Here is a 24,014-nt window from a genome sequence, read left to right as displayed (position 1 = left end):
AGTACAAACACAATCTTAGGAGATCCAAAACCCGTAAGATCAACTTGACTAGGCATAGCAAGCTAATGAGTTAATCAATAAGAGGCAAAAGGACAGAAACCTGAACAGCAACAATATAAGTGTTCAAGTGAGTAATCAGCAAGCAGCTTTATGCTGACAGAGAGGGACAGGGGAGGAAAGGTAGATTAAAAGCAGCAGCAATAGTTGTTAAGCAAATCAAATTCAATTAAACCAAAATCCAGAAATAACAGCAGCGTACCACAATAACCCTTTTACTTTACAAAAAGCATTGAAATATCTGCTGTATTGTATTGATCAGTGCATGTGTATTTCATTTAGTAATGTGCTTGCTGTGTGATTGTGGTGAGAAAGAATATTATGACTGGGAACTAACAGTTAAAAAAGCAAGCTAATCTCCTCCTTACACGACACACCACTCACCACCCAATACAATTCAAGCAAGTTGTACAAATCACATTTTAGTGCAAAATTCTTGCTCATGCATGATCAGTTCTTTCATCTACCCCACCTATCAGACTCCTGCCACTCAGCTGACGTGACTGGCTGAGTTCTAAACCTCTCAGAAGTCTTTCTAGCCTCTTTCTCATGGGGCGATATGTATCGCAGAGGGCGACGGGAAGCTCTGCTGCCACCTCGCTCACTTCTCCAGGGCACCTCAGTAGATGCGGGAAAGTGCTCTACCCTACCACAACAGGATGGAGTAAACAAAGAGCCGCATTGGAAGAAGGAAAAGAAAAAAAATCAAAATCAGTGCAGGATCAAGAGATCCAGAAAAGGCTGAAAAGTTACCAGACACAGGCTAAATGATTTATAGGACACTCATTTTTCTGGCTCCAGGAAAAAAAAAAGAAATTCATTTCAGACTCAAGCCACATTGCAAGGCTGAGAAGAGCTGTTATTGACAAACTAATAAAGACACCATCAATGGTTAGGATTATTGCAGTTAGAATAACAAGCAGTTAATTTCAGATTTACTGCAGTCTCTTCTTGTTTATAGGTTAATCAAAGCCATTTTAGCATTAGTTAAGGTTAGTCCCAGAAGCATAAGGCGCATGATAGGTTTAAGGAACCACATACTGTTCAGGTTTTTGGGAGCTTGTTGCACTCTCGAGGTAGGAGTGGCGCAACTGGGCTACAGAAACTCTCATGTCCACTGGAGAGTGGTCTCTGGTGGCTTCCTGGCTGGCAGCTGTAAGAGTGGTTTGAGGTTTCCTCGAGTCTGATATGTAGCGACTCATTTGTTTGGTTGGATCTGGAGCCCATCTATCACTTGATGCAGGAGCAGAACCTTGGATGCTTGATGGCAGATAGCTGGTTCCATGTTGGTTATACCAGCCATTGGGTGCTCTCTCCTGGGCCTGCCTGGCTCTCGCATACATTTCTTCAGTTGCTTGAAGTCGAGATACATGTTCAGTATACTCCTCCCTCCGTGACCATCGTCCCTGCCTTCCTCTGGGCTCTCCTACCAGGACTTCCTCTTTGTTTGGTGCAGTACGTCCCTGGTGGCATGGGGTCAGATCTGTATCATTAGATCTTCCAAGGTGGACATTGTCGACACTTCTCTCTCTCCGTCTGACCTCAGAGGGCAAAACTGCTTTCTTGGTCCTCAGAAGCCCCTCTGCCATTGCCTGACTACCTGTTTCCTCCACTCGCACTTCAGCTTCTTGCCAAACCTGGGGGCAAGAAGGCTCAGTGCCAATGGAGAGGTAGCCATGGCATCCAGGGTCCTGGTGCTCAGTACGGGAATGGTGCAGCTGGGATGGACGATATGGGAAGTGGGATTTTGGATGTTCCTGGTGGGTAGTGGAAATCTGCGAATGACCGTGGTACACGGGGAATTCTGAAGGGGAACCGAGCACTGCACTCTGGTGTGACGGCCCATCACGAGCCAGTCTCTCCCTGACTTTGATTCTTCGGAAGGAGAGACAAAAGGTTAACACTAAGTTAGGGAATGAAGGAATTTAAACAAAAGAAAACACTGCCCAAGGTAGGCAGTGATGAATTCTTGTTGCCCTTCTTCTGATCCAAATTGTATTATGGCTTGGCTGGATTTGGATGCAGTCAAACTGTTACTCTGATAATCTATAGTAAAACATTCAGACACTAATATGGTATCAAGAGTTCATCATCCCTGTGGCAGCAGTAATGAGAAACATGTGCTCGAGCTGAAATAATCCCCAGACGTACTGCAATGAATACTTGAACTTGAAAAAGTGAATGTGGATTTACTGACAACTGGCAGCAGTAAAACCAGAATTTCATAGTTTATTCATCTCATATAACTTATTTTGAATATCTTCCACCTTAACTGGGTGAAGAATAATGGAGAAAACAAAAAACAATGTTTGTGTTTTAGGGAAAGGTTTTAAGTTTACCTTTTGCCTTTTGTCTAACAGGCTGGACATTAGCCAAAATTATTATGCATAAATGAAGCACTCCATACTGAGCTTCACTACAATCTTTGATTATGAGGCATGTATGTTAAGATTAACACTCCAGAACAATGTAATCCCCCAGCAGGGGTGAAGCAGATGGCAAAACTCTCTCAAACTCTTCCGTACCCTAAATCATGAATTAGTTTTTCATTGCATGGAAAAATGTGTTCTTTTTGGTGGGCTGCTTCAGTTTTTTTCTGCATCATTGGCTGAACTTTGAACACTGAAGAGGCCCAATATTTGGTTTGTCTCTATGAACAGGACACCTTGTATCCCGGCACCCCATCCTCCAGCTGTTACCCTCCATCAAAGCTGGAACTTTTGCAACTGAGTGCTATAATATTGTCCAGACAGAAGTCATCAACTCCGCCTGTATCAGACCTCATCTGCTGATTCTTTAACACTCTCCAAGTTAGTAAAAGCTGCCTTCCCTCATCCAAGTCTAAGATAAGGCCCATCTGCATGGGCTGATGGTTCACAGTCACATATGGACTAAAACCATTATGCAAGTCTCTTTTGTACAGTTTTGCTCAACAGGTCAAATATGGATATTTTTTTTTCTCTATGTCTTTAAACTGAGACCTATTAAGTGCCTTAAAAGTCATGCCTCATACAGTACAGCCAAAATAATGGGTGGGTTACTGATTAGGAGAGCCTGCTCAGACTTACATATACATTAATGAGCTTATGCTATCTTGGCACTAAATATAACCACAGGACTTTCCAGAGGGAACCTTAAACCAATTAAATGTTTAGTTAGTCAAATACAAACCAATGAGAACAGGACTATGTAAATGTATTTTAGATCCAGATTCTAAACCCACAAGTGGTTCTAAAAAGAAAGACCCATCAAAAGGAGATACTCAATATGTTAAGAAAATAACCCATTTCTTTTCTTGGTCATGCATATAAGAATACTGCGTGGAGCTCACTGACTCACTGCAAATGAAGGGAGATGAGCCTGCACCAAATATATCACTCTGACTGTTGAAATACATTGCAAACCTTTTACTCTGCTTGCTCTGTGGGATTGGCTAAAACAGCATTTAAATAAAATAAAATGAAGGGGCAGTGAAACACCATCATGCTTGCCAGACTAATGGATGAAAACCAGGAACACAATTAGTCTCTGAAATGAGCGTTTGGTAGCTTGGCGTTGACCAAGATGAGTCCTGCAGATTTCAGATTTCATGTGTAACAAACCAGGTGAACAGAATATTAGATTTGATTCAACTGACAAGAAACAAAACAGCACTAATACAATACATATACTTAAAACACAGAACCACAATGAAACTGAAAGTTTATGGAACAAGGAGCAATTAATGCTTGTTTGATTAACTGGTGCATTAAGACAATTAGTGACTGTTTAAAAAAAAAAAACACACTAATGTAAAACCTAAAAATGAATTCACACACTGAATGATCAAGAAAGCCAACAATACTGGGGACTGATGAAAAAAGTGTGTCAGGTATGGCTAAGGTTAAAGCAATTAGAGGCCCAATTCAAAAATCAAAATCCAAACCCTTCTCGTAGAGCTTACTTGCTAGTTTCAAATGACTGAATATACTTGCAAATATTTCATATTATTTATAATTTATTATCATTATTATTATTATTGTTATCATTATCATTATTATTAGTAGTAGTAACCTATAGTTCTTAGCAAGGTGTTTTGTAGGCGGATAAATCATGCATCTATTCCAGGATGTTTTCCTTTACTAATTCCTTTGATTCATACTGTCAATAACTAATGAACTAATCAGTTGAAGTGCTATGACCCTACCGAACTCTAGGTGCACATCCTAGATCTAAGAGAAGGGGCTAAAATCTTTTGAACTGGGTCTTGCTGTTAAAAGCAGTGGAAATTAATGGAAGCGTATCCGACACACCCAGTCATCCCGAAAGGGAGATACCTGGAGGGCCAGTTGATTGGGGAAATGGTGTCTCCTTCTGAATCAGTCTGGAGTGACCATTGACTATAGGAGCTAAATGTAAAAACAAGAGTGAATGAGCCACTCAATGTAATGATGAGCGATGGAATGCCACACACTAATACATACAAAATATGCCAGTATAATGGTTCAGAACATGACTTATTTTTTAAAGTGAAATGTAATATGCAAAACATAAATGTAATAGAATTCATTTTATGAATTACTGTGTACAGATTAATTGTGATCAAAGCACATGTACATGTATGTGTGTACGTGTCCTCAGTTTGTAGCATGATGCACAGAGATGCAACATAAAAGCACTGATTGTCTCATACAGTTTTGAAGTTTTGTTTAGCTTTAGCCAAATCCAGCACCAAATATTGTGGCTGAGCATCTGAATTTATAAAAATGTCCATACAAGGACAAGGATATATGGTGCAAACAGAAAGTCTCACCCTCACAGCAAACAACCTTTCAGCAATGACAATAATACAACACTAACATGACAACATGGGATGAGAGGCTCTGCCAAGTTATGAAATATGACCCCATGCTGTTGTGAGCTAATGTTTTAAGGTCACGTCCTAAACTTCACCCAAATGAATCACAGCAAAGGAATGATGATTTATCTGAACAAAAAATGTTGTCCCAAAATAAAATGACAAAAGCTGTAGGATTTGTTAACTCAATAATATAAAAAGGTAATTGAAAAAGCTACCATGACATTTAAAAGTTTGATTTTTTTGTGCAAAAATGTGTGCACAAGGTAAATTATTATTCAATAAAAAAATCAGTCTACAGCCAAGATTCTAATCCATTAAACTAAAATGGAGGCACACTGGAAATTTCCTGAATATTCCAAAATAAAAATATCCCGTGAGCTTTACTTATTGCAGGATTAACTTGCAAACATAACACAGAGGTTTTTGGAAATAAGAAAAAAAGGAACTGAATAATGAAAAGATTATTCACATCAATTTTTCAAAATCATGAAAGCATCATTTAAGTTTTTATACAAGATATTTTCTATTCCACTTATTAATTCCACATTTATTGAGTGAGTGCGATAATATGACATTAAAACGACAAATAAGACGGATTATTTGATAATGTACAAATCTACAAATTTTAAAAGACTGACAAAAAGAAGACAGACATATCTGATGGCACAGACTTGGTGAGGTGCTGACCATGTCGATGTTGTACATGCTAAGCCAAAACCAAAAATGAGTACATTTTTAAATTTAATTTACTTTATTATGGCCAGAGGTACCATGCACCACTTATTATCACTTTTTTACTGCCCTTGGGAATACACTGCACGGAAACTGAAATCATTTTTCTAGCGATGAATTCACCAGCACAAGCTTCTGATAAAATGTGGACGTAGCACTCCGCAGAAAATGAAGATAAACTTTTGAACCATGAGGCAAGAGCAAGAACAATACCGCAGCGAATAGCAGTTCACAGCTCACCAGAATTCATAAATTACAAGTTATGTTTTATAAGAAACGGCAATTAGATATCACCTCCATCAGAGCTTGGTCTTATCTCTAGAGGAAAAGGGAGCGACTGGAGGGGTGACAGTTCCATGATGCACTGAATATTGTCTTGGAAAACTTATTATGAGAAACAAGATGGCGGCCACCAGCTGCTAGGCTACTAGCCAAAACTTCCCTCAAAAAGCTTTTTTCGCTTAATTTGCATTATCCAATCTGACAAGCTGGAAGCTCTTGAGGGCATGATAATCCTGATTATGCCAATGTGTCAGTACAAGCAAAAACTGGTAGAGCAAAACCACCGGGGTATGTACTAGTATGTTGCTGCATTTGATCTTAAAATCAGAGCAGGTTAGTTTCCCTCAATTATTTGGCATTTTTATGCTCTCTCTCTCTCATGATCAAAAATTTTGTGCACTGAAAAGTGCCAAAGGTGGTATAAAACATATCTGCAGAAGACAAATAAAAAGTGAAAAATGAAGTACCAAAGAAAAACAACTGAAGTGTAATAGAGAACAGGTGATGAGAGACAGTGCTGTGCTTACCCTTGCTTGTGGAGGACGTTATGGGCCTGCTGTTCACTAAATAAATCCCCAGGAGAAGCCACTTGCTTTGCAGGTCGGCTTGCCTTGGGCGAGCCAGTCACCCCCTCTTCCCTTGAGGCTCTGGTCTCCCCTGAAGTGTCTATGTAAGGGGCAGAGTGGTCTGGAGCTACTCCTTCTCCATGCATTCTTCCTCGGTCTTGTGCCCTTTTCTGATTTTCCAGATTCATTCTCTTCTCATGTTCAGAGAACACCTCAGCCTGCTCCCTGCTGCACTCCTGCTCCACACTGGCCTGAGCAGTGATTCTACCTGCATGAACGTCAGAGGTGTTGGCATTATGCTCGACCTCGTCTCTTCCCTCCACCTGCCCCCTGTACTGGCGCTCAGATCCCTCAGGGTCCCGACGCATTCTGGAATACTGGCTGGCATGGTCTGTGTCTGTCTCTTCATCCAGTAAGATGCGGTAGCGCTCACAGAGCTGGCGTCTGCGTTCAGCCTTGTAGCGGGCGATGCGCTCAGCTTTAGACTCCTGCTCGGTTGTTACAGCAGAGCAGGGGTTATAGGCAGGCTCATTTAGGGCCATGTGTGTCTCCATCCGGCTCCGGGGGAGTGACACACTCTCGGAGCTGTGAGGGTCTGACAGATCAGACTCATCTTTGCTAAAGTGCTGAACAGGAACTGAATGATAGAGCGAATTACAGTATGGTTTTAACCTCATTTAAACATCACAACAGAATGAACACACAAGCTATTAAGAACTGAACTATTTTATTCAAACATGCACTTTACAGATGATCAGGGTTGCCAGGTCTGTGCTCTAAAAAATACTCCAATGCCTATTCAAAACTAGCCCAATTGTCACTAATTTCAAAGTGACCCGCTAAAACACTCTAATAAACTACAATATATTGTAACATTTACAAAGTAACACCTAGGTCATTTTCACACTGTGTGTTTTGGGAACCTGGGACATTTGCTCCAAGAATTCAGTACATTTTGTAAAGTGTGAAATCCGTTTTCAAGCTCAGGAGATGTCCAAAGAAATGATCATTGGTCCTCTTAAAAAGGTCGGTCGGGCATTCGCATCAACCGAATGCCAAGTTGCATGCTGAGTAAAGTTACATTACATTTATAGCATTTGGCACATGCCCTTATCCAGAGCAACTTACATTTATCTCATTTTATACAACTGAGCAGTTGAGGGTTAAGGGCCTTGCTCAAGGGCCCAGCAGTGGTTGCATGGTGGTGCTGGGGATTGAACTCACGATCTTCCGATCAGTAGTCCAACGTTTTAACCATTTTTATGGTCAGCGAAGGAGACAGAAGGACTTAAGAAGACATTCAAATGCAAAACACTTAATTTTTAAAAGATATGTGAGCAGCACCTTTGTGGTGCGAGTTCTTGCACTGAGAACATCAGGAAAATGCACGTCTCAGGGATTGAGGCACCAAAAGTGCACAAAAGTGACATATGCAACAAGTTAAAAGTATCCCAATACCACAATCCCCAATACCACAGAAAAATCATGGACCTGACAACTCTGATATTGATTATAGTCATTATCAATAATTACTTTGAATCCATTTTTTGAAAACATCACAATAATAATTATATACATTAATATCTTTAATACAATAGGCATGTCATGTACCTGTGCATGGGTCACACAAGTCTGTGGCACGAGTGTATCTGGGAGTGTCTTCCTCCAATAGGCGATTGGTCACCAGACCAGCACTTGGAAGTGAGAACTGAATGTCGTTGTCAATTCCTTCCAGCCGCCGTGCAATCCGTTCTTTCCTAAAAGGAGTAGGACAGATGGATATAACAGATCACTGGAATGAAACGACAGTCACATAAATACAGACAGGCCTGCAGTATAAATCTTTGCAGGCTTCTAAATTTATGAACATGAGCACCTTGCGTATAAACACAGGCTCTGTGGAGTAACAGTTAATTAAAATCTCTCACCTGTTCATGTCCCAGCAGTCACGTTGACTATTACTGATGTGCTCAAAACGTTTTCTTAACTCTGAGACTGCAGAGGAAAATAAATATTACCTTTATGTGCCTAAGCATAGAGTAAAATGGAACGAACAGGTACAGTATGGATAGTGGAACAGAAATACTATGAGAGAACAGATCGTAAGATATTATTCTGCAAACAAGAACACAGCGCCATACTCCAGTTTAAGGATAAAATGCTTTTAATTACATTTTATTCAAGTTGAGACTAGTTGAAACATTTTTTGTTTTCTTCCATTATGAAACAAATAATTTACCTCCAGAGTAAATCAGTCTGAAACTAACAGAAACATCCTGAATACAGAAACATCCAAGAGCTCAGACTTTCCTGGCTTTCACACTCACAGCTGCTGAAATGAAGCTACAAGTGAGCCAAAACGCTCCACCAAACAAATTCTACATAATACAAAAGTAAGGCAGCAAAATCAAAATGCGTTTTGAATGGCATTACTTGGTTGAAGTGTGGCAAATGTTAAGTGCTCAATCTCTAACCAGAGTGCTCCCAGATAATGGAAAATGGTTCATATTACTTTTCTGGAATCTAAAACCAATGTTTCAATATGGTACATGATCTTATCTAAAACATCAGCTACATTCCTGTGGGTTTTCCACTGACACAAATTGACAGCTCAAAAATGAAATGATTAGATTTCAATATTACAGTCTAGGCCCATAAGCGAAACACTATCTTTCTATCTTTACCAATTCTAATTTTGCTAGAAAGTATATTTTCTCATTTGTAAACCAAACACCAACACATGTAATCATGTAAGAAGACTTTAGTTCTTACCAGATGGCAGCTGCCCCTGTGACAATTCAACCAAATTCTGTTCTACCATTATTAAACATGCACACTTTAGTCTTTCCTAAACTTTACATACACTTTAGCCTTTCCTAACACAATATGCCTGTGCAGAACAACAGATGGCTCCAAGCCAACCAAAAATAGGCCATCATCCTACATGGAGCTCAACCCCCAACCCTGGCCTAACCTCATAGCCAATAAAATCTCATCCAAAAACACTCAATGGATAAATGCAAAAGACTGAATACTGAATATGGACCTTGAGTGGTTGAGGTCAGAAATAAAGGTACTAAAGCACTCTGTGCTTTTCATTGCCATTGGAATAGGACCATCAAGGGTAAATCTTTGGTACCATTAGTATATATCTTTATATGTTGAAAAATAATGTGAGGTACATAATCAGACCTTAAGAACCACTTTTAGCTTTACTCTAAAAGCTTATTAAAAAGTAGAGCACATGCACCTTCCTTGGTAAAAGACACATACTAAAAATAAAAAACAGGTCCTATTGATGGTACCACCCTAGTGACAAGGAAATGTACAGTTTGGTACCTTTATTTCTGAAAGTGTAGTTGCAACAATGAAAACCAAGTGGATCATGCGATAATCAATAATAAAACAAAATAACATGCCTTATTTTACCCCTTCAAACTATGCAGTAATTTTGCAATCACCTTTGGGTAGAGAGATGATAGGATTGACATCAACAGCCTTTGTGGTCTGGGCAACGTCGTCTTTATCCTCAGATGAGAACTGTTTCTGAAAACTGTGACAGAAACAATAGGAGAGGAGAAAGATGAAATAGTTTAAGCTAAAAGTCACACATGATAACTGAAATTTCAAGCCAGCAAAAACTGAAAGTCAGCAGAAAATCTGCACTGGAAAACAAAAAAAGTCACAGTGTCGTAGTTTTACTGCAGAGAGAAAATAGCAGCACAACCATGTCCTGGTAGAAGAGGTGCATTTCAGATCTGAACACTGTGGAACTCTATATCACAGCTAACAAGAGTGTTATTGCCCAACTACTATATGCACCACACCGACAGCAAATGAGGTTACTGGCACGCTGCAATGTTCAGGATTCCAAAATAAAAAAGAATGAGAACTATTAAAAAGGTCACTTTTAAAGAGTGAACACACTATACCCTGATCATAAGCTCAGAACCTTGTATAAAAACATTATAGAGTGAATGTGAAAAAGAGGTAAGAATGAAAGAAAGAGCACATAACACAATTATACTTGGGTAAAGGGTACAAATCTCAGTGTGAGCATGCATTTACGCTAAGTTTAACTTCTAACCATTAGATTACTTTCATTTACCTTACAGCAACACACAAGATGGCATTTTTGATCATGCTGAACAGGATTTTTATCTGATCTAACGGAGCCTAAATAACATCAGAACTATGAAACCAAACAAATCAAGAACTACTCTTTTTTTTGCTGATGAAGCCCTGAGCAGTTTTAGAAATGTACTATTTTCACAAATGTTCAACACATATTAATATTAGAATTACAACAGTAACAAGTATTTCACATAATAGATTAATTAGATGTTTAATAAAACTTGTGAGATACAGATATACAGTACTGTGCAAAAATCTTTAGCACCCTATTTTTTTGGTACGTATTTTGTTGACTTCTGTATTACTGAGTCAGCACAAAAGCATTTTATATTCCCAACAACAAAGTTTGTTACAGAAAAATGTTTGTACGCCAGCAAGATAGAAAGCAAGATATTACTCAACAGTCTACTTCTCAGACAAAAAACATAAAAGTCTGCTGTTTTGAATGCAAAAAAAAAATAAGAAAAAAAAAAAGTTCAACAGTCAAAGTCTCCAGAAAAACTTTAGCAGATTCTTCAAGATACTTACCAGCGAATTTTCTTAACAAAACTGCACAAATTTTACCTAAGAATACAATTTAAAAAAAAAAAAAAAAAAAAAAAAAAAAAAAAAAAAAAAAAAAAAACGCAAAGGCTCGTCACACCAACAACTGCTTTACAGGATTTCTTTGCATGTGTCTAAGACTTTTGCACAGTACTGTATAGAGCAGCAAAAGAAAAAAGAAAAATAGCAGCCATTATCTCAGAGTTTCAGCTTCAGTGAAATTAGCAGATCAGGGTAATCATGTTTGTTATAGATAGGACTGATAAGGGCAACTTAGATAAAACATTCACTTGTCTGATAGCACTCTTGTATTTCTTTGCAATGACCTCAACTTCCAAATACCAGAGCTGCTAACTAATACACTGCACTTTATACTATTCTAAACTAAGCTTTCCAATACCAGTGAGACCAAATTATGTAACACATATCTTATTGCTATAATAAATGACTTGTTTCTTTTAAATGTCCAAATATTTCTAGAGGCTCAATCTAGGTATGTGAAAGAAAGCAGGTTAAAGCTAGGTGGTGGTTTACTACAGGTGTGTTTCCACCACTTAATTTCTCAAGAATGAGGAATTTAAAGCAAAAAGTGTTTACCTAAAAGCCCTTTGTTGTAGTTTGGGTCTGGCAACTTTGGTGATGGCCTCCCCTGTGATGCCTGTTGACAAGAAAAAGACAGCACTCTTTAATCTAAAAACATTACTGAAAGGATGACAATTTAGATGTTAACTGAAAGCACATTTAACAGCTAAATCAATCCAAAATAATAACAAGAACCAGGCAGAGAATGCTGTGATCGCATTCCTTAGACATATTGCGGACAGTTTTCACCTCATAAACACATGAAATACATAATGGTTCTATTTATTCTAGCAAACAGCAAATGTTCACAACAAAAAAGGAATAATAATCCAATATCTGTGCATAAGTGCAGAAAGTACTTCTCAAGCAAAACCCAAAAGAGTTACATCAAGATGTTTATCGCTGTTTTTTTTAATAACTTTCAAAAATCTTAGAAATCTTAGAATGGGGTTGCAACAAAACTCTCAAACCAACCACATCAGTTCAGATTGTTCTCTGCGCTTGCTTGATATTTTATGATATTTGTGACTTCTACTTGACTCTCCACATGCCAGGTAGCGTTGCTTCTTCATGGCTCCAGGGTCCCTGGTTTGATACTGAGCTTGGGTTACTGTCTGTGTGGAGTTTTGCATGTTCTCCCAGTGTCCATATGGGTTTCCTCCAACCTCTCAAAAACATGCCAGTAGGTGGATTGGCTACTCTAAATTGCCCCTAGGTGTAAATGAGTGTGTGAATGTATGTGTGCGCGCACGTGTGTATGCGCGCGTGGTGCCCTGTGATGGACTGGCGTCCCATCTAGGGGGTATTCCTGACTCACGCCCTCTGCTTCCGGGATTGGCTCTGAATCCACCACAACCTTGACCAGGACAAAGCATTTACAGATGAATGGATGAATGAATGAATGAATGAATTAAAAAGTGGTAAAGCACCAAACTCAAAGTAGACATGTAATATTTCAAAAAATTACTGTTTTAAAGAAATATTACATGTCTAATTCATGTTTCTACAAAGTACATGAAAAATCACCCAGACTTGGTGCACTTCCATAATATATGCATAAAGTGCCTTTACTGAGTTCACTTAATATGGTGCCTATTCATTCTAACAACTGAAATAATAACATTTCTTATAAAAGCAGAAGATTAATACTATGCATCATATGACAACTGAGCTCCTCTGTCTTTCCATACCAGCTCAAGCAAAGACGCACAAAGACACACAAAGACACACAAAGACACACAAAGACACACAAAGACACACAAAGACACACAAAGACACACTTACAGTTTTTGTCCCAAATCTACCCTTTCATATCTATGAAGCTTTAGCAATGATGGGTGGGTCAGTATTACAACCCCCTCACTTGTTATAAACATCATTTGAGATGGAAGAATGAACAAGCGCTCTGGAGCTTCTCTCAGGAATCTGTTGTGTTTTGGTATTGAGAGTGTTTTCACAGCTGGGAAGAGTATCCCCTAAAAACATTCCTCACTGCCTAGAAATCTCCTTTCACCTCACAAAGCACAGCGCCAGCTGATCAGGCAAGAGTGTGTGGTGAGATGGAGAGGCTGAGAGACAGACAAAAACACACAGAGAGCGAAGAGGGAAAAAAAAAAACTCACATGAAGATTGCAGTTATCTAAAGAAAACTCTTACCTATTCACTGTTTATTCGTAGTTGCCAAAGTCAAGAGCCTGGAGTATCACGCTTACTCCTAACAGTAACAGTTGCTTCACACCACTAATACTGATCAGTACTAACAAAACAGATGGTAATCAACATCTGCCTCATCAGGCCTGCAGCCACCAGCTATCTTAAGTCTCTAAAATTACAAACTCCTTTATGTTTTCTAAGAAGTGACTCACTGATGATAACATTAAAAAACATCTCTCTCTGATACCTTCCCCATACTGATACACCCTCTTTGAAACTATATACCCTGCCGGTCAAATGTTTTTCAGCACCATATATTTTAACATTTCTATTCAAATGAACTCATTTTACATACTGTAAAATTTGAAAATCTAAGCAATAGGAATTAGAGAATTGAGAAATTTTAGAAAAGATTTGATTTTATTGGATCTAGATCTAGATCCCTCTAATTAGCTATCCCTCTGATTAGCTACAGCTTATATTAATATTCTACAGTTGATACTAGAACCAAACTGTAATAATTAATAAAACATAAGAAATCAAGTGTCCAAAACTTTGACTCTTATGTTTCATGAGCTTCTGAAGAAAAGTGGCAGAGCTGAGCAGCTGTTTGCTCTGGGGGCAGAGCCTATTTCTGGGCCAGAAATGAACTATCATGATTGTTTTAGGTTACAATTTTTTAACAAATTACAAACTGCATCTTTAAAGATTATTAAAAGTACCTGACTGATGCCATGGTTCTGCACACTCTATAATCAAACGGCAAATACTTGAAGGGATCATGAAATTACAATGTCTTCTGCCATGCCATAACGAAATCCTTACAATACATCACAAACTGTTCTCTCAGTGTGAAACTTTTTGTGAACACAGATCTAGTATACTGGCTCCTAACAATGACTAGCGATGATGTGAAATTCCTAGTGATCTATTCTATTTTAAAAGGCATATTTGAAAGCTGTGCTTCATTGATCATCTTAAGATCAACACTGAGATCTCACCATTCCATTGGAGAATCTGTGACAGTCATCCAAAATCTGATTTCCTTTTCATTTCAGTGAGCTGCCCTACAACTGCACTGCAAAAGCTACATGGATCATGAACCTTGTCAGAGCCTTTGGTAAGTGGGTGAAGGCAAACGACCTCCGGACTTTTCATGTGTTGGGAAATCACCTCAAATCGTTCTGAGAAGAATGCAAGCCCATGTGGAGGGTGCACAGTAAAATGTTTCTCTTTGTAGTTACATTTGATAAATCAAATCAAATGTTGGTCCAATCAACATTAAACAATCCACCCACTGGCATGTTATTGGGATGTGGGATGAAACCAGAGCACCCAGAAGAAACCCGTGTGGATCTGGGGAGAACATTTCGCAACTCCACATAGACAGTAACCTGAGCTTGGAATTGAATTGATCCTAAGCTTCGTCTTTAACCATGGTACATCAATAGTTCAAAAATATGGTTAAATATATTCTAAAATGCATCACAATCTATATCATGAAGTTTTAAGTGAGTGACAACCACCAGCTTTTCTCGACTGCAAGCAATACCATAAAATGTCATAAACAAGGCTTTGTAAACTACCCTAATATTGCTACCAGCATATTTCAGATGATGGGCAATCTGCTTGGCTCTTAGCCATCTCGTGCCTAGAAGCTAAAAATACAGTCTGGTGTGACAATTAATGGCATGCCTGCTATTCCACAGCACACACACACACACACACACACACACACAGCCACACCCACAGCCACACCCACTCCTATCTGAAAGAGTTAAACCACAGCCCTAATAGTAGGACCCAGTGACATTAAAACTAAAAATATGTAATCTGTGACATCATTGCCTTATTGGTTTCTTTTATCATGATATGCCGCATACTCTGCACACCTGTTTTAAAGAATAGACAGTCACAGATAATGTTCTGAAGTGGAGATAACAGTGACAGAGTGCACAAGTCACGCAGGCTTAAGTCATGTTACAAGCATCTGGAGTCATTAAGCATGGGACAGAACATGTCACAGCTTGGTTAGCACTATATTATAATAAGGCTATATATAAACTAAAGTTCATTCATGTGGCAGTTTGTTGAGATTATTTGGCTCTCTGCTATTTGCCTGAAAATAAAACTGCAATAACACAGTTCATGACATAAAATACAATACCAATATTACCAATATCAGAAACCTGGAAAACAATTAAAAAAAAAAAAAAAGATTGAGAAGCAAGACACTTTGTGCTGCTTTAATTGGACAGAAAAATAAAAATAACTCAAATGTAATGTGAAAAGAAAGCATTATAGTTGTTTTGCTGCATTTCACTGCAAACCTTTTGGGTAGTATGGGTCTCAGTGTAGCACATGGCACTGATAATAAAGGATTAGCTTTCTAGGGACACAGGATTACCCCACTGGGAACTGTGTCATTTCAATATCTATAGCCACTTACATCATGAGACAAATTAAAAGCATCCGTGTCATAACATCTACGAATATCTGGCTACTTTAAAGGCTATCCATGATGAAGGCCAGCATGAGAGTTCGTGCTGTGACAGTTGAGCTGGTGAACGTATGAACACATTTTACAGTCTAATCACTTCAAGCCAGCACTGTTTTATGGATACATTCATGACTGCATTATACTCTGACAAAGGTTTAATAGTTAAGAGTGAGACTGACAGCGTAGCATTAACACTGTCCCACACGTGTTATGAATTTTGCTGCGTTTAACCAACCAGAAGACCAACTCAACACGGCGGATAAATGAAAAGTCATGTCCCACTGCAAATACACACAGAGGCCAAAACAAAACCATAAAACTACAATTTGGCAGCGGAACAGTGAAAGCTCTGCATACGCTTTTAAAGTCAAACAGACGCTGCCACAGATATACCAGAAAAATGTACTTTTAAATTCAACTACTGAATAAATTCCTCTGAGAGAAAAAGTATAGAAGAGCCAAGATATTTGCACTGGGTTTCACTCTCACCCTCTCTTGCCTTCTCTCTCTTTCCTTCTATCTCTTATTTCCAGAAAGTCTCTTGTACTTAATCAGCATGTCCTTGGAGGCTACATCTGCTGCACAAAAATTTCTAAACCACAGCAGCCCTAATGAACCAAATAATGCACAGTAACAGGACAGTCCCATCACCAAACCTCCGCTCTCCTCCACTCACCTTGACAGCACTTGACATGGCTAAGATAGTTGGCAATCCACGCGTTCTGATACATTTTGGAAAAAAGATAAAGAGAAGCCTGGAATGAGGACAGATAGAGAGAGAGAAAAAAGGACAGAGATGGGAATAGAGGACGAGAAAGAGGTGGTGGTGGTGGTGGAGGAGGAGGAGGAGGAGGAGAGAAAGAGAAGGACTGAAGGAGGAGTATGGAGGGAGGGGACTGCAGGGAGGCAGCAGCGGACTTCAAGGTGATGCAGACTCGCCTGCGGGAGTCCTCGGACAGTCAGCCAGAGAGCGAGAGCGAGACAGAGAGAGAAAGACAGAGAGAGACAGCACAGTGTGAAGAAGGCAAGAGGGGCTGAATATAAAGCGGAGAGAGTGACAGCATTAGCGTGATAGAGACGAGGCAGCGGGATGAGCGGGATGTGGAGCAGCTCCTCTGAAAGTGGACTCGTTTAAATGTTTTGTCCGTTAGAGCTGGCTCGCTGTCTGCATAGAGCTGGATCAGAGCCTACTGACTGCTGGCAGAAGAACAGCTAACAGGCTAATGCAGCACTGTGCTAAGCTGCTCAAATAATGCTAATCAGATTACTGAATTGAGAGGGGAAGGGTGTGTGTATGTGTGTATGTGTGTGTGTGTATGTACTTTTAAACTCGGGCACAGCTGCGGAAGAGAGTGTGAGCAATAGAGGGGGAAAGGACCGCCTCATAGGAATGAGAAATTCCACTGAGCAATGACACATGAACAGCGCTAGTGCAGAAAGAGAAAAACACTAATCATATAATGACTAGAACCACCTCTGAGGGGAAAAAATGGAATGGGGGGAAGGGAATGTTGATTTATGCCCCATATTCACTTTACCTACATGCAGAGCAGCTTCCTCAAAAAAAACCAAAAAAAAAAAAAACCTGCATTCCTGCAGCAACACTCCATAATAGTACAAGGACACTTGACTAAATTAATTACTATGACTCCTATGACAATGAACTCAGCACTCTATCCCACCATATACCCCCCCAAACCACCCACACCCACACACACACACACACGCACGCACATTTAACACATCTGTTTCAACACTGACTCCACATTATATGGTGATGTGATGAAACATTTACTCTATTAGACCTGCTGTCCCACTAGTGAGAAAATTCTACATCAGTCCCTAAAGCATTTCTTCTTCTTAATTCTTTGAATTACAGCCTACAGGTCCTAGGCCAACTATTGTTTAGTATTTTAACCACATTTGGTGCTGAAGTTTAAAGTGACAAATGTTCTTTCCAATTTTCTGGTTCTTGAATCAAGTAAACTATAAATGTCTTATTTGGAAATCTGAAAACCACAGGCATATCTTCTTGCCTCTGTCAGGCTCCTCACAGTGAAGCAGGATTGAGTAGTTTCTGACTGATATAATGTTAACTTGTAGTCCTTTTCCACCAGTAATGCTAATTTATGATCCCACATTTTGTCATCATTTCTTTTTCCCAAGTGAGTTGTATCTTTGCTGAGAGTACTGAACAGGGGCATTTGGGTGGAGCTAGAAATAGTGTTGACCACTGACTGTTTAAACACAATAGTAACAGAAGTTTCACAAGCTATCATTCCAGTCAGCTGCCCATTTATAAAAACACAAGGGTTGCTTCTAGCATAGCAAAGTACCATGCAATAATTTGTTACTTCACACATAGTGATTATATACTATATGACCAAAAGTATGACCTGACCATCACAATTATATGTGCTTTATGAACATCTCATTCCAGAGTTTGTCCCCCCTTTGCTGTTATAATAACCTCCACTCTTCTGGGAAGGCTTTATGCTAGATTTTGGAAAGTGGATGTGGGGATTTGCCCATTCAGCCACAAGAGCATTAGTGAGGTCAGGCACTAATGTTGGGTGAGAAGGCTTGGCAAGTAGTCAGCGCTCCAGTTCTTCCCAAAGGTGTTCAGTGGGGTTGATGTCAGGGCTCTGTGCAGGCCACTCGAGTTCTTCCACTCCAACTTTGGCAAACCATGTCTTCATGGCCCTCACATTGTTCACAGGGGCACTTTCATGCTGGACCAGGTTTTCCCCTTAGTTTCAGTGAAGGGAAATCTTTACGTGACATTAAACAGAGACATCCTATACAATTGTGGGCTTCTAACTTTTGTTTGGGGAAGAACCATATATGGGTGTGATGGTCAGGTGTCTATATACTTTTGGCATATAGTGTATTACATAAAACAGTCACCTGTCATTTAGGTCACTAGATAGCTAGTATTTTAAATATAGAAAAATATTAATAGAAATTCTGATTTATATCTCTTTACTTAAAGTCAAATTCTGATTAAAAGTAACACCTGATCTCAAAGCTCTTGCACTGTTGCTCTTCTTGTTAGTGTTCCTCGCAAAGTAAACTCAACATCCTCCAGAGAACCCTATCTATTATTACAGGTACCGGTACATGACTGGAAACAGTCATAGGACATCAAGCAAGGCACAGATAATTCTGTATTCAGATTAGTGACTGTAGCATGCCAAAGTGTCACTGCAGAGGTTAAAATGCCAGCAGTGCCAATAGTGTCTAAATTCTTGCTCTGACCATTCATAATTGGTCTAAATTAGAAATGTGCACAGTAATGTTTTTTAATCCCGTTCTCTGGGTTATTATTTAGTGTTTGTACCTGGCGGCAATGTTTTTTTTCTTTTTTTTCTTTTTCAATTTGGTGGTCCTACTTCCTAAAATATATAAACCACCAACTACCAGGTAGTCACATGATCAAGTTAATAAACATAGTCTTTAATCATCCTGCAAGCTTCATATCTGACCACTCACTCGTGCCAGCATTAAGTGTTTTCTGCAGGATCCCAGTCCAGATGCACAGCTCTAGTCTCAACCAGATGCCCCAATAAAGCATTCTTTAAAAAGAAAAAAAGAAAAAAGTGTGCTTCCTATCTGTGTCTATATTTGTATTTAGAATTTGTATTTGTGCTCAGAACACATGATCTTTCCCTAGTACAGATGACGAGAATAACCTTGTCAAACTCATTAAACTCATTTGCGGAGGGGCTCCAGCAGAGCCAGCACAACCAAACAGAAAACCAAACACGAAACAGAAATGTGTATAAAGAACAGAAATACATTTTGGGGGTCAGAAAGAACGGGGGTGAAGCAAATAATAAAAAAAGGCATTGAAAGATAATTGAATAATAAACATGGACAGAGGGAGGGGAGGCAAAATGAGACCCAGCTGCAATGCAAAAGAGGATCAAAGAAGAAAGAAGTGGACAGCAAGAGAAAAGTGGACAGAGAGTGAGATACGGTGAGAGAAAGGGTTACAACACCGCTGGTGAGAGGTCAAGCACTGGAGCACATGCAGAATGGCATTTAGCCTAGACTATTTCTGGCACATTATCCTGCCTGCAATGTTTCCACTGCAACACTTATCATTCAAACACACTCTCAGACAGACACAGTTCCTGGGGGAGAACTCAAGAGAGAACTGGGGGAGAACTCAAGAGAGAACTGAAGCCTAGCACAAATTAGCATTGTCACTCAAATCCACACGGGCACTTCCTTTATAGCTGAAACTCTGCAATACAGCAGGACATGATGGTTGCGTAAGAAATCTAGACCCCCCTTTCAGGAACCATTACAGAACACGATCTGACAAGATCAAAGACATTCCACAGCGTGAGCTAATGCTCCAAATAATCAGCACTTGAGATGCTATAAGGTCGTGACTAAAACCCACCGCTGACTATATGATGTCAGGCCACAATTGGAGCCTACTTAGTGGTTAATTCCTCTGTGGCGAAGGCTACATTTCTCATTAGACATAATAAACTCTATAAGACGGAAGTATAGGAGTGTGTGGGTCAAGAGACGCATTGCATACGCGTGACCTCATCCCATTATGTAAAACGCATTGTTAAAGGTTGATGGCACATGCACGAGTGCCCATGGGTGCACACAAGGGTACAGATTTTCAGCTTGGCCTAACATTGCCTATGTGATACTCCACAGGGGAGTAAATCTTTAAACAAGAACCAATTGAAATGGACACAGTAAACTCAAGCACACTGCTTAAGAGGGATAAAGGCACAAGTTAAGCCAAAGGTGGCCGGTTACATGTAACCTGGATTACATAACCTGATGACAATCAGGTAGGAGACATCTGAAAATATGTGTAACCAGATTACTGTTATTTTATTTTGGATTATTTAATTACATTTTTGACATCAGGGAATCATAGTTTATTACTTGGGAATTACTGAGTTTGCCCAAAAACATATTATCTCAATCAAAGTGGTGGATATTACATCATCTACATCTGGTTTTGAAAAGAAAAAAAGAGGAGCATGGATTTTTCTTTATCGTCATTTGACTGTTAGATTGAAAGGTAATACTATATTTAAAAATATACATTTAAGAAAACGGAGGTTTCCAATAAAGTTAGAATATCAATACTAGCATAAAAAACAATAAATGCACCTAAAGTTAAATTATATGCAAAAGATGTTAAAAAGAAAAATACCAAACTGTACAAATACCAGTGATAGCTGAAACCTGATGGCATGCGACGTCTTTCATGTTATGTTTTAGCCCAGTGTCACAGAAAAATCATTTGCATGCAACTTTCTGAAGCACCTTCTATACATCGAATATCAATGTTCTGGAACAAGCATACGTTGCATAGCGACATATCGAACTTTCACTCCAATACTGTGTATGACACGTTTTGGCCAATGTATTTTAATCTAGCTAACCTCTACCACTATGCTATTCAAATACGATCAACACGTAGTAAACAAATTTATATCTTTTTATTTTTTTTAATATATTGATCATAGCCCACTTCATGTGTAAAGCACTTTTCATGCTTTGCAGGCTCAGGATATAAGCCTAATTTCTCCTCTCAAGTCATGTAGTAATGCGGTACAATAACACAGGTATTTTCAAAATGTCTCTGTATTCTCAGTAGCCTAAATAATGGGGTAAAAATTATCCGCATTTTGAAAATCCCCGCATGAGCATATTGCAACCTTAACATATGAAATGGGCTCTATTTAAAAAAATAAATAAATAAATTTTAAAAAATTTTAAAAAAGGATGTACATTTATTCATTACATATCGATCTTATTCAAATAGCATAGTAGTAGAGGTTAGCTTGGTTAAAATATGTTGGTGCAGAACACGGCATACAGAGCAGTTGCATATGAAAGTTTTATACAGTGATGTGCAGTGCATACTTGTGCCAGAATGTTGACAGAATGGTGCTGCAGATGAGGTGCATGCAAATGTTTTTTTTTCCCCCTGTGAGACTGGGTTGCATATTTTATTTTTTACATGTAATGAACGAAGGGTAATTTTTCTATATACTTTACACTGCATGAGGCACATTTCAGTTAATCAATGAATCAATGATTCTTCTGTACTTGTATAGATCTACAGTTACATTGTGTCATTAAGACAGCATCTGATGTTGGAAAGTTGGATGTAGATTACTGAGACTGAACCGAATCAAGATGCATTTTCTAACCGACATGTGTCTTTATTTGTAAGGAGATATGGGAGGAATATCTGGAGTGGCTCATTAGCAGGGAAGCCTGGTTCAGTATTTGAGAATGGGTTTATGCCATTCTTCCTATCTCCTGTTCTCCATCTTCGACAGTTACATAGATGACATTTTGCTTTTAAATGTCTGTTTAAAATCTGTTCAAGTCTATCTTTCCAAAATTGCATCTTATTACTCCAGTCCACACCTAAAATGCCCTCTGTAGAGTTGTGATTTACTCAGATTTCAGTCTGGCTCCCCCTAGAGAAACTAAGTTATGATTTCTGACAAAAATCTCATGTTACTTATTTCCATAAGCTAAAGTCTTGAATGTATTATTTTTATTTATTTATTTTTTTTTACCTCTTTTTACTTTTTTATGTGAAAATGTTCGCATAAATAGTACTGGTTCACATGAAACTGTATCTGCCTGCACTGAATTAGAAAAAAAAAATAAATTTACAAGATGATTCTGCACTGAAGTATGATTTTAAAAAAATAATAAACCAGATAGATCATAAGTATTCCAAAAGTAATCAGATTACATTAGATTGCTTAAGGAGTGTAAATGATTAAAGATGTAATCAGTAATGTAATCATGTAACTTGAAATCAGTACCAGATTCCATCAGCATGTTTCCTCAGTAGTCTATCCAATAGGGGTTTGCTGTTATGTGATTGATTTCAGCATTTGTTTCATGCAAGTTGGTAAACCAAAAGTACTTTAAATAGGACATTACAAATACCAAGCTTTCATATTTGTTTTCACTGCAAGAACCTGACAAGAGTCCTAGATAGAAACACTATGGGATCTAATATTTGTGAGTTTGTGCAGGAGATAAATGTCATGATGGAGCTTGTTTTATATCCAGAAATTGTTTAAATACTAACATCACTCTCTGCTAATATAAAACTGTGGGTAGCATTAGGACACGACTAGCCAGCTAGTTAACAGCTAGGAAACTAGCTAAAATTTGTCACATGCACGTGATGGATTGCTGTCTTTATCTTTATCGTCATATTTTTAGTGAATATTCCAACAGTATCCGCTGTTCAAGACTGTTCATCACCAATATGCAGGACTTGTAGCAAAAAGTTTCTGGTTAATACAATGTTTGCCTCTAAACATATAAAGCATGTTGGACCTATGAACCAGGATAGATTAAAACCATAACAAACTGAGCTTACATGAAATGTTCCCCAAACAGTTTATATGTATAATTATTGCAAAAATGGTGCTATGGCAACATAACCCGAAAACTGTACAATCATCAAAAAATTATCAAAAGTTTGCCTTTCAAGTGTGTGAATTCTTTAAAGAAACTGCAATGATTCACTTGAAATGGAGACTATAGATTGGCTAGATCCCACCTAGATTACACCCCTATAGATCACAGATACATAACAAAACAGAGCAGCTATGTACATCTAAAATAACGCTGTGTTCGAGGCTACAACTAGAAATTTAAAAAAAAAAAAAAAAAACACACTGAAAACGCCCCTCAACTTCTCGTAACCTTGGGATAGTCTTCTCAATTACCAGTTTCTTCCCCATTTACTGAGTGACGTCAAATCAACATGGCCACGCACAGTGAACAGTGTAAAGAGCCCCTTCTCTACTTTTAAATTAGTTTATATTGGCTTTAGATTAATGTACATACACAGTACTTGGTTAAATCTACAACACTGACCATATTAATAGCTGTTTTCAGAAGGTAATCAACATTAGAGTTATCACTAACTTTAGCCAGCTAGCTTGTAGTCAATGCTACTCGCTATTGTCAGCTGGCTAGCTTGTTAATTGTCCACTGGCTAGCTTGTTGCTAACGCTACTCGCTATTGTCTGCAGGCTAGCTTGTTACTCACTACTGTCCACTGTATGGCAATTTCAGTCCAAAATTTTGCATGAAT

General features: G+C 38.7%; 1 protein-coding gene across 17 annotated transcripts in view; it reads right to left on the bottom strand.

The window, feature by feature from the left end:
- The window catches only part of svila (supervillin a), a 76,035-nt gene that overhangs the window by 32,391 nt on the left and 19,630 nt on the right, over positions 1 to 24,014 (bottom strand). For 9 of the 17 annotated variants that reach the window (XM_026915970.3, XM_026915971.3, XM_026915976.3 and 6 more), the window contains exons 1-9: positions 16,566 to 16,703; positions 11,752 to 11,812; positions 9,939 to 10,030; positions 8,406 to 8,472; positions 8,089 to 8,234; positions 6,439 to 7,114; positions 4,374 to 4,445; positions 1,099 to 1,932; positions 530 to 703 (exon numbers count right to left, since the gene is read on the bottom strand). In XM_026915970.3, the coding sequence (XP_026771771.3) occupies positions 530 to 703; positions 1,099 to 1,932; positions 4,374 to 4,445; positions 6,439 to 7,114; positions 8,089 to 8,234; positions 8,406 to 8,472; positions 9,939 to 10,030; positions 11,752 to 11,812; positions 16,566 to 16,620 (2,177 nt within the window). In that variant the 5' untranslated portion in view covers positions 16,621 to 16,703. Of the gene's footprint in view, positions 1 to 529; positions 704 to 1,098; positions 1,933 to 4,373; positions 4,446 to 6,438; positions 7,115 to 8,088; positions 8,235 to 8,405; positions 8,473 to 9,249; positions 9,676 to 9,938; positions 10,031 to 11,751; positions 11,813 to 16,565; positions 16,705 to 24,014 lie in introns of those variants that run through there. The other 8 variants (XM_053238623.1, XM_026915972.3, XM_034309189.2 and 5 more) reach the window with 6 other exon arrangements.

The sequence above is a fragment of the Pangasianodon hypophthalmus genome, chromosome 12, assembly GCF_027358585.1.
Source record: "Pangasianodon hypophthalmus isolate fPanHyp1 chromosome 12, fPanHyp1.pri, whole genome shotgun sequence".
In the NCBI taxonomy this organism is placed as follows: domain Eukaryota; kingdom Metazoa; phylum Chordata; class Actinopteri; order Siluriformes; family Pangasiidae; genus Pangasianodon; species Pangasianodon hypophthalmus.
The sequence above is the reverse complement of the archived record's forward strand: the minus strand, read 5'-3'. Positions and strand labels throughout refer to the sequence as shown.